The sequence below is a fragment of the Manis javanica genome, chromosome 7, assembly GCF_040802235.1.
Source record: "Manis javanica isolate MJ-LG chromosome 7, MJ_LKY, whole genome shotgun sequence".
NCBI lineage: Eukaryota > Metazoa > Chordata > Mammalia > Pholidota > Manidae > Manis > Manis javanica.
In genome coordinates this window covers 79,112,047-79,123,315 of record NC_133162.1, presented here as the reverse complement: position 1 = coordinate 79,123,315, position 11,269 = coordinate 79,112,047, and the positions used below count along the sequence as shown (strand labels likewise).

Here is an 11,269-nt window from a genome sequence, read left to right as displayed (position 1 = left end):
TCACGTGAGTATGAGTTCCCGTGAGGCTAGGTCACGTGCTGAGCCCAACCTGCTTGGAGCTCGGCTTCCGGAAATCTGCGTGTGTGGGAGGGTGCGGTCCCCGCGCGCGCCGGCTGAGCCTCACTGCGGGAATGGTGAGGAGGGCGGGCCGCGGTCTGGCGGGGGTGGCTCGGGGCTACGGCCTCCCTGAGGCTCAGCCCCTCTTCTCGTCCTTTTCGCTGCAGAACGGGACAACCCCCGACCAGGAGCGGACACCGGCGTCGGAGCCCGTGTGGGAGCGGCCCTGGTCGGTGGAGGAGATCCGCAGAAGCAGCCAGAGCTGGTCGCTGGCGGCGGACGCGGGCGTGAGAGGCTGGCCCCAGGGACGGGAGGGGAGGGCAGGCCGCCTGGGATGGCCCCCGGCCTGCGAGCTGGAGGATGGAGCCTTGATTCCCTCAACATCCAGTGCGCCCCGCTGCTTCTGGTCTTAACGCATCCCTTCTCTCCCTCGAAAACTCCACTGTGGCGGTCTCTTGGCACCAGGGCGGGGGCTGACCGTAGCCGCTGAGCGCCCCCGCTCTGGCTGCTGCCCAGACGCGGAGTTCTTTGCCTGGTTTGGGGTTCTTAGCGATGCACCTGAACGGGGCAGATAGGTTTCCACCACGCCGGGGGATGACTGTGGCACTGGTGAGGCAGTTCCAAGTTGGGACCTGGACTGATTCGGGGGTAGAGCCGTCAGTGTGTTGATATCCTTGCATGGTACTCCTCAGGGCAAGGACCCAAGACGCTGAGAACTGTGTAAGTCCCATATGAATAACACTTTGTGGATCAGAGTGGCAGTTTATTTTACCCTTTGTGATCCCTGTACAATGACAACCAAATAGGACTTGAAAATTCCTCCGGAAATAAAATAGCAAGTGCTTATTGACTCCTTGCCACTGTTTTGATGAGCTTTCTTGATGTCTTTCAATTGTTTGGTTTTAGTACTGTCAAAAATTATCATCCCTTTCACATTCCAACACGCGTAAACACACAGAGGTGAAAGGGAATGGGTTCTTGTTTTGACACATAATAGATGCAGAAAATATTGATACTACTGTACGTTTATTTTTTAAATAGCTACTACAGTTTCTGCAGGAATTCTCACAGCAGACTATCTCTAGGACCCATGAAATCAAGAAACAAGTGGATGGACTAATTCGGGAAACTAAAGCCACAGATTGTCGCCTACATAATGTCTTCAATGACTTCCTTATGCTGTCTAATACCCAGTTCATTGAAAACGTGAGTTACTTAGTTACATCGAACTTACACGTAATACTTTTTTCCAGGAGCAGGAGTCATTGTGATACTATGTAAACTATTATTAGGATCCCTCCCAAATTTTGATAGATATAGTGGTTGTTGGTAATTGAATCTTCTTTCTCTAGGGTTAATCCGTTTTTTAAAATCACTAAAGTAAAGAAAAATTTTTTTTGCCAAGCTTTTAAAAAGTTTAATAATGAAATTTCCTCATATTCCAGTCTTTTCCTTAGTTTTGAGAATAGTCAGCAGTTTTGCTGAACTGTGTGGCACTCAAACAACCCTTGTGCACGTTCTGTAAGGAAAGCCATACACCTGCTCTAATCCTTTGGACACCAGCATGTGGCTGCAGTCACTGTGTCCCTATGTTATGATAAAATATATTAAAGGCATAATATGTTTACTTGAAATATTCTCATTAATGTTTTGTTGTTATGGCCAAATCTGATACGGACTCATCCTTAAACAATTATTGAGCTTTAACCTGTGTGTGATTTTTGTCTGTATATTGAATTTCAACATGCTAGGCCCTGGTAAAACATAAATTAGAGCGTTTTCTTAGAGAAGATTACAGTTTTCTGTTACACTATAATAATAGGGCTCAAGTGTGGCTGGAGGTTGGTGAGTGAAGAGGCTGTTAAGAGATGAGGATGGAGTGGAAACTTAAGTTGATCTGTATTTCTCATAGGGTGACTGACTATCAGCATTACTTAATTTGTGAAAGGATGATTTTGTTAAAGTAGGCTATTTACTGAGATTGTTAGGTGTACAGTAATAGGAAAGGTTTTGAAAATGGAAGATTGTAAAAAGCCCAAGAATCAGGATTAAGATCAAATACTGTCATGTAGGTATCTTATGCATCATTGTGCATTTTTTAGTAGTTTGGGTTGAAATGCTACTGCTGGTAGCTTTTTTAGGCGCTATGTGTGAAATAAAGATCTTAATAAAATTCTTAGAAATCTCTTTGTCAGTAAGTTTAAAATGTAATGAGAATTCTAGTAAACTCTGTAGTTATTTTCTGATTGTCTGTACAGAATGTCCATGCTTGGTCCTGAGCATCTTTCTTACTGGAAGACGAAGTTTACAGGACTCACCTCTACTACTGATAGATGCAGCCCCATCAGGTTTTCACTAAGCTGAATTTGGTGTCCTCTTAAATGTACTTGTTGCTCTCATTCTGTGCCTTTTCTTGCCGAATTAGGTGCCCAGCTCTTCTCTGTAGTCAGTGTTGCAGCTCTAGATTGGGCAAGGAATAGAACTAGGAGGCTTCTTTTGTACCTGATGTGCCTGTATCCCATTGGTACTCGATTGATACCTGATTGATCATTGACGATGGGGGTGAGTGGGGATTACAAATTTCTCTTTCTGAATCACAGCCTTTAGGCCTTTTTTTTCTCCAGCTGTTTTTTTTTGGCCAAGTTTTCTTAGATTCTGAGTTTTCCATGATTTAGTTTTTGTGGGGTTTTTTGTGTGTTTTCTTGACCTTTTTCTTCCTTTTTTTCTTTTTCTTTCTCTTTTTTTCTTTTTTATAATAGTTCTTTATTTCTGTTCACTTCTTGGACTCCGTTTTCCATCCATCTCTCCTGCCCCTTATGCCTCTTCCCCTTCCACCTGCCGCCAGAATTGCACACTAGATGGGCCTGTTGTCATTGGCAAATTTATCTGCTTCCCAGGCCTCATTATGCCATTACGTGTTCTTTTCATTCATTTGTAGCAGAGCATGATGATAAAATTCTGAAAAAATCTACATACTGGAAATACATGTGGCAGTGATTTGGCTTTTTATGTGTTTTCTTCAAACCCTGCCACTGGTACTCATTCATGTATTATACTTCTGGCTTGAATGATGGTGCTATTTGGTTCATGGCAATTTATTGGAAAGAAATTCAAAGTCAGGTTTCTGGATTTTAGTAATTAACCTGGAGTAGCTACCAGGTTGCAATTTGCATTACAGAATTGTGAAACTGAAGAGCAATCAGGACTTTCTAGGGCAACAGAAATTAGTACCTTTAGTAAAGGCTCAAGAGAGGACTCTGAAGGGGGAGAAAGGCTAGTTAACAGTGGCTAGTGCATAAATATGTTATCAGAAAGGAGTACAATTCTTAAAGCTTCATTAATCTGTTAATTTAGGAATTTTGACCTGAAACATTGTGACCTGGTTAATGTCTTCGTTGGTAGCACATCCCATAATTATAAGTCTACATTTTTTTATGTGATTTGATGCATCAAACTCCCCTGCTAAATCAAGCCCCATATTTTTGTTAAATGTTTTCCTTGGGCTCGGCACAAGCCTTATATGTGGGGACTCAGTGAGTATTTGGATGAAGGAATGAGAAAACAGATGAAAAGGGCAAGGGCTGTATATGATCTGTTAAGAAGTCCCTGGCTTCTAGTCCCTTTTTCTCCAGTTCCCTACCTTCCCCTCTTATGCGGTCTCCCCAAATGAGGAAAGATCCTTTGAGGGGAAATACCAAAAATTGTTCACAATTCTGGGAATAACTACCTGATTTTAAAATTACCAAAAAACATGTGACGCTTTGAGTTCAGCCTGTTAAGGGCGAAGGAATTTAGGGTTAATTGTCTGCTGGGTACTGAGTACTTGAGATATATTGTCCAAGTCACCCTTGAAAGATCCCAGGGAATTCATGTATTTGTTGGTTTCTTAGATGTCCTGTTTGACTTTTCCAGCTGGAGGCTGCTGATGTGATATGAGGCAGTTTTTAAAGGTGGGCAGGAAAAAAAGTAGGGTGTTGGTGCTGTTTACACTTCAGTGTGAAGTTCAACCTTTTAGGTGAAATGGTCTTGCTATTTAAAGTCTATGGTGACCTTGGTAGCTGCTATGTCTAGAAGTCTCAATTTTAAGATAAATATTTTTTTGTTCTTGTCTTTAAAAATCACCCTCCAAATTTTTTATCTTTGTACAACCATTAGGAAAAAAACCTGGAGAAAGAGGCAGCATCGGAAATTTCAAATGCTAGCAGGAGGGCTAGGATCTTTTAGTCTGAGTGCCTTGCAGACATTGGGCTTTCAGTTTTTCCTTTCTTATTAAAAAAGTAATGAACACTCTTTTTAGGAAGGACTGGCATAGATAAAAAGTATGAAAGTGTAAAACAGACATAAAACTACAGAAAGTCAGTTGTAATTACAGCACCCCAACCATTGAATGTTTTGGCTTATGTCTTTCTTTGTACAATGTTTTGGCCTATGTCTTTCTAGTCTTTCCTTTTTTTGACGTTAACTTTATCTTTCCCCACCCCATACATCTCTCTCTCTCTCTCTCTCTCTCTCTCTCTCTCTCTCTCTCTCTCTCTCTCTCTCTCTATATATATATATATATATATATATATATATATAGGTCTCATTTTAATATTAGCTTATAAGTATTTTAATGCATCTTTAAGACTTGTGAACTTAGTTCTTAATTCCATTGTATGACTATCATAATTTAATAATCCTTTAATATTTATGAAAAAATGGGTAATAGCCGCAAATGCTAATAATACACATCACCCTGCATTAACAGATTTTAATAATTTGCCATATTTGCATCAAAGGAACCAACTCCCTATTTTTATTTTTGCCTTAGCTCTACACATTTTGGGTGAGGGTTCCTTTGTATCTCTGCCTTTTTATTCTTCCTGCCTAGAGTGGATACATCTGTATGGCTGTATAGGAGTGTGTGTTGTGTAGGCTGAGGTAGGGGTTGTGTTTTGTGTTTTTCCCTTCTCACTGACTGTGTGTATGCGTGTATATGTGTTTATATGTGTTCTTTTTTTTTTTTATTGGGACCACTTTTATTCTAGAGTGTGAGCCCTCTGATTGATTTAGGGTGTGTCTCCAGGATGTGAGATCTCTGATCTGTTTGGGAGTCGGAGTCTGTGTCCAGGGTGTGAAGTTAGGAGCTGTCTGAATTGTATGACCACTCTGACTTATTATGGACATTTCTGAGCCAAGATCTCTAAGCTACTAAGTGTTCTGTGTCCCAAGGCACAATGTTTCTGAATTCTTCTTTTTTTGGGAGAAACTTGTTTATTTCTTTTCCTTTTTTAATTTATTTTTTTTATTAAGGTATTATTGATATGCACTCTTATGAAGGCTTCATATGAAAAAACAATGTCGTTACTACATTTACCCATATTATCAAGTCCCCACCCATACCCGAGTGCAGTCACTGTCCATCAGTGTAGTAAGAAGCCACAGATTCACTGTTTGCCTTCTCTGTGCTACAGTTTTCCCCGTGATCCCCCACACCATGTGTACTAATCATAATACCCCTCAATCCCCTTCTCCCTCTGTCCCCACCCACACTCCCACACCCCTCCCCTTTGGTAACCACTAGTTCCTTCTTGGAGTCTCTGAGTCTACTGCTATTTTGTTCCTTCAGTTTTGCTTTGTTGTTATACTCCACAAATGAGGGAAATCATTTGGCACTTGTCTTTCTCCACCTGGCTTATTTCACTGAGCATAATGTCCTCCAGCTCCATCCATGTAGTTGCAAATGGTAGGATTTGTTTCTTTCTTATGGCTGAGTAGTACTCCATTGTGTATATGTACCACATCTTCTTTATCCTCTCATCTACTGATGGACACTTAGGTTGCTTCCATATCTTGGCTATTGTAAAAAGTGCTGCGATAAACATAGGAGTGCAAATGTCTTTTTGAATCTGAGAAGTTGTATTCTTTGGGTAAATTCCAAGGAGTGGGATTCCAGGGTCAAATGGTATTTCTATTTTTAGTTTTTTGAGGAACATCCATGTTGCTTTCCACAATGGTTGAACTAGCCTCCATTCCCACCAGCAGTGTAGGAGGGTTCCCCTTCTCTGCATCCTCACCAGCATTTGTTTTTCTTAGTCTTTTTGATGCTGGCCATCCTTACTGGTGTGAGGTGGTATCTCATTGTGCTTTTAATTTGCATTTCCCTGATGATTAGTGATGTGGAGCATCTTTTCATTTGTCTGTTGGCTATCTGAATTTCTTCTTTGGAGAACTGTATCTTCATATCCTCTGTCTATTTTTTAATCGCGTTATTTGCTTTTTGGGTATTGAGGTGGGTGAGTTCTTTATATATTTTGGATGTTAACCCTTTGTTGGATATGTCATTTACAAATATATTCTCCCATACTGTAGGATGCCTTTTTGTTCTGTTGATGGTATCCTTTGCTGTACAGAAACTTTTTAGTTTGATGTAGTCCCATGAGTTCATTTTTGCTTTTGTTTCCCTTGCTTGAGGAGAAGCATTCAGGAAGAAGTTGCTCATGCATACATTCAGGAGATTTTTGCCTATGTTGTCTTATAAGAGTTTTATGGTTTCATGACTTACATTAAGGTCTTTGATCCATTTCGAGTTTCCTTTTTTTTTTTTTTTTGAGAGGGCATCTCTTATATTTATTGATCAAATGGTTGTTAACAATAGGAGACTCAATGCACAATCATTAATCAACCCCAAGCCTAGTTCTCAACAGTCTCCAATCTTCTGAAGCGTAACGAACAAGTTTTTACATGGTGAACAAATTCTTACATAGTGAGTAAGTTCTTACATGGTGAACAGTGCAAGGGCAGTCATCACAGAAACTTTCGATTTTGATCACGCATTGTGAACTATAAACAATCAGGTCAAATATGAATATTCGTTTGATTTTTATACTTGATTTATATGTGAATCCCACATTTCTCCCTTTATTATTATTATTATTTTTAATAAAATGCTGAAGTGGTTGGTAGATGCAAGATACAGGTAGAAAACATAGTTTAGTGTTGTAAGAGAGCAAATGTAGATGATCAGGTGTGTGCCTGTAGACTATGTGTTAATCCACGTTAGACAAAGGCAACAAAACATCCACGGATGCAGAAGATTTCTCTCAAAACGGGGGGTGAGGTTCTAAGCCTCACCTCTCTTGATCCCCAATTTCTCACCTGATGGCCTCCCTGCGACTGTGCCTGTCTTAGGTTGTTCCTCCCTTGAGGAATCTTACCCGTCTCTGGCTAACCAGTCATCTTCTGGGGCCATACAGGGAAATATAAAGTTGGTAAGTGAGAGAGAAGCAATATTGTTTGAAAAGGTTAGCTTTTTACTTTTTTGCAGATTTATGCCCTGTGACTTTTATGCCCAGCATTTGTCTTGAGGTATCTTTACCACTTGGAGGATTTATGATACTCGGTAAATTCGATATGAGGCACGATTCTATTTAAGGGTTGTAATTAGGAAGGAAGAAGAAAAGCTATAGAAGTAGCAGGTGGAAGAAAACATGGGAAGATTTATTATTTCTTTGACATATCTTCTTGTAGAGTAACTTCAGCATGTATAGGTTTTAAACTACTAATTAAATTGCGCACACACATTAACATAATAGGAATACAGTTACATAACCAAAGCAGATCTATAATTACCAGCCATCTCCAGTGAAACCAAGAAAACCAGTTAGGCATCCTAGGCATTTGTGAAAATTTATCTGTGATATGATGGATATTGTCCAACTGTACTTGAACAGTCTGAGAGAAATCAGACAAATTAAAACAACCCATTCCTGGGAACTGTTCACATCCCATATGTTCTTTTAACTGTAGATAGTCTGTAGTTGTAAGATTTTGGAGCGCTATTGATCTCTATTTTAATTTGTTCATTGATCCATTGATTATTTAGGAGCATGTTGTTAAGCCTCCATGTGTTTGTGAGCCTTTTTGTTTTCTTTGTAGAATTTATTTCTAATTTTATACCTTTGTGGTCTGAAAAATTGTTTGGTAGAATTTCAATATTTTGGAATTTACTGAGGCTCTTTTTGTGGGCTAGTATGTGGTCTATTCTGGAGAATGTTCCATGTGCACTTGAGAAGAATGTATATCCTGTTGCTTTTGGATGTAGAGTTCTATAGATGTCTATTAGGTCCATCTCTTCTACTGTGTTGTTCAGTGTCTCCATGTCCTTACTTATTTTCTGCCCGGTGGGTCTATCCTTTGGGGTGAGTGGTGTGTTGAAGTCTCCTAAAATGAATGCATTGCAGTCTATTTCCCCCTTTAGTTCTGTTAGTATTTGTTTCACATATGCTGGTGCTCCTGTGTTGGGTGCATATATATTTATAATGGTTATATCCTCTTGTTGGACTGAGCCCTTTATCATTATGTAGTGTCCTTCTTTATCTCTTGTTACTTTCTTTGTTTTGAAGTCTATTTTGTCTAATACTAGCACTGCAACCCCTGCTTTCTTCTCGCTGTTGTTTGCCTGAAATATCTTTTTCTATCCCTTGACTTTTTATCTGTGCATGTCTTTGGATTTGAGGTGAGTTTCTTGTAAGCAGCATATAGATGGGTCTTGCTTTTTTATCCATTCTATTACTCTTTGTCTTTTGATTGGTGCATTCAGTCCATTTACATTTAGGGTGATTATTGACAGATATGTACTTATTGCCATTGCAGGCTTTAGGTTCATGGTTACCAAAGGTTCAAGGTTAGCCTCTTTAGTATCTTACTGCCTAACTTAGTTCACTTATTGAGCTGTTATATACACTGTCTGGAGATTCTTTGCTTCTCCCCCTTCTTATTCCTCCTCCTCCATTCTTCATATGTTGGGTGTTTTGTTCTGTGCTCTTTTTAGGAGTGCTCCCATCTAGAGCAGTCCCTGTAGGATGCCCTGTAGAGGTGGTTTGTGGGAAGCAAAATCCCTCAGCTTTTGCTTGTCTGGGAATTGTTTAATCCCTCCATCATATTTAAATGATAGTCGTGCTGGATACAGTATCCTTGGTTCAAGGCCCTTCTGTTTCATTGCATTAAATATATCATGCCATTCTCTTCTGGCCTGTAAGGTTTCTGTTGAGAAGTCTGATGATAGCCTGATGGGTTTTCCTTTATAGGTGACCTTTTTCTCTCTAGCTGCCTTTAAAACTCTTTCCTTGTCCTTGATCTTTGCCATTTTAATTATTTTGTGTCTGGTGTTGTCCTCCTTGGGTCCTTTCTGTTGGGAGTTCTGTGTAATTCCATGGTCTGTTCGATTATTTCCTCCCCCAGTTTGGGGAAGTTTTCAGCATTTATTTCTTCAAAGAGACTTTCTATCCCTTTTCCTCTTTCTTCTTCTTCTGGTATCCCTATAATACAAATATTATTCCTTTTGGCTTGGTCACATAGTTCTCTTAGTGTTGTTTCATTCCTGGAGATCCTTTTATCTCTCTCTATGTCAGCTTCTATGCGTTCCTGTTCTCTGGTTTCTATTCCATCAATAGCCTCTTACATCTTATCCATTCTGCTTATAAATCCTTCCAGAGTTTGTTTCACTTCTGTAATCTCCTTTCTGGCATTTGTGATCCCCCTCCGGACTTCATCTCATTGCTCTTGCATATTTCTCTGCATCTCCGTCAGCATGTTTATGATTTTTATTTTGAATTCTTTTTCAGGAAGACTGGTTAGGTCTGTCTCCTCTGGTGTTGTCTCTGTGATCTTGGTTTGCCTGTAATTTGCCTTTTCATGGTGATAGAAATAGTTTGCAGAGCTGGTACAAGTGGTCGCTGGAAGAACTTCCCTTCTTGTTGGTTTGTGGCCTTCCTCTCCTGGGAGAATAGCGACCTCTAGTGGCTTATGCTTGTCAGCTGTGCGCAGACAGGGCTTCTGCTACCTGCCTGTTTGCTATGGAGTTTATCTCCGCTGTTGCTGTGGGCATGGCCTGGCTGGGGCAGCTCCTCTAAAATGGTGGAGCTGCGTTGGAGGGGGAGCGGCCGGTAGGCTATTTATCTCCTTGAGGGTCCTCCGTGCTCCCTGTTGCCCAGGGGGTTAGAGTGCCCAGAGATCCCCAGATTCCCTGCCTCTGGACTAAGTGTCCCGCCCTGTCCCTTTAAAACTTCCAAAAAGCACTTGCCAAAAGAAAACAACAACAACAAAAAAATTAATAAATAATTAAAAAAAAAAAAAAGGCTGCTCGCTTTTCTTTGTCCTCAGGTGCTAGCCTCAGGGACCTGCTCACCGGTTTTGCTGCCCTGTTTCCCTAGTATTGGGGTCCCTGTCCCTTTAAGACTTTCAAAAAGCACTTGCCCAAAAAAAAAAAAAAATTCCAAAAAGCACTCGCCAAAAAAAAAAAAAAGCCGCTTGCTTTTCTTTGTTCTCCGGCACCGGCCTCAGGGACCTGCTCACTGGTCTTGCTGCCCTGTTTCCCTAGTATTCAGGACCCCACGCATGCACTGTGTCTGCGCTCTGGTCCGGATGGCTGGGGCTGGGTATTTAGCAGTCCTGGACTCCCTCTCCCTCCCTGCTCCAACTCCTCTCCTCCCGCTGGGAGCTGGGGGGAGGGGCGCTCTGGTCCCACCCAGCCGGGGCTTGTATCTTACCCCCTTCGCTATGTGCTGGGTTCTCGCAGGTGTGGATGTGGTCTGGATGTTCTGTGTTGTCTGGTCTCTATTCCAGGGAGAGTTGTCTTTGTTATATTTTCATAAATATATGTGGTTTTGGGGGGAGATTTCTGCTGCTCTACTCATGCCGCATCTTGACTCCGCCCCTTGAGTTTACTTTTGTGTGTAGGGTTAAACAATACAGTTTCATTCTCTTGCAAGTAGCTGTCTAGTTTTGCCAACATCAGCTGTTGAAGAGGCTGTCATTTCCCCATTGTATGTCCATGGCTCCTTTATCATCTATTAATTGACCATATCTGTTTGGGTTTGTATCAGGGCTCTCTAGTCTGTTCCACTGGTCTGTGGTTCTGTTCTTATGCCAGTACCAAATAATCTTGATTACTGTGGCTTTTTAGTAGAGCTTGAAGTTTGGGAGCATAATCCCACCAGCTTTATTCTTCCTTCTCAGAATTGCTTTGGCTATTTGGGGTCTTTTGTGGTTCCATATGAATTTTAGAATGATTTTCACTGGTTTGTTGAAGAATGATGTTGGTATTTTGATAGGGGTTGCATTGAATCTGTAGATGGCTTTAGGCAGGATGGTTATTTAACAATATTAATTCTTCCTATCCATGGGCATGGCATGTGTTTCCATTTATTGGTATCTTCTTTAATTTCTCTCA

General features: G+C 40.9%; 1 protein-coding gene across 11 annotated transcripts in view; it reads left to right on the top strand.

Moving 5' to 3' along the window:
• The first annotated feature begins 7 nt into the window (after window positions 1-7).
• The window catches only part of LOC108399309 (WASH complex subunit 2C-like), a 65,764-nt gene continuing 54,502 nt past the window's right edge, over window positions 8-11,269 (top strand). For 7 of the 11 annotated variants that reach the window (XM_073241204.1, XM_073241212.1, XM_073241208.1 and 4 more), the window contains exons 1-3: window positions 10-134; window positions 225-344; window positions 1,099-1,263. In XM_073241204.1, the coding sequence (XP_073097305.1) occupies window positions 132-134; window positions 225-344; window positions 1,099-1,263 (288 nt within the window). In that variant the 5' untranslated portion in view covers window positions 10-131. Of the gene's footprint in view, window positions 135-224; window positions 345-1,098; window positions 1,264-11,269 lie in introns of all 11 variants that reach the window. The other 4 variants (XM_073241210.1, XM_073241205.1, XM_073241202.1 and 1 more) reach the window with 2 other exon arrangements.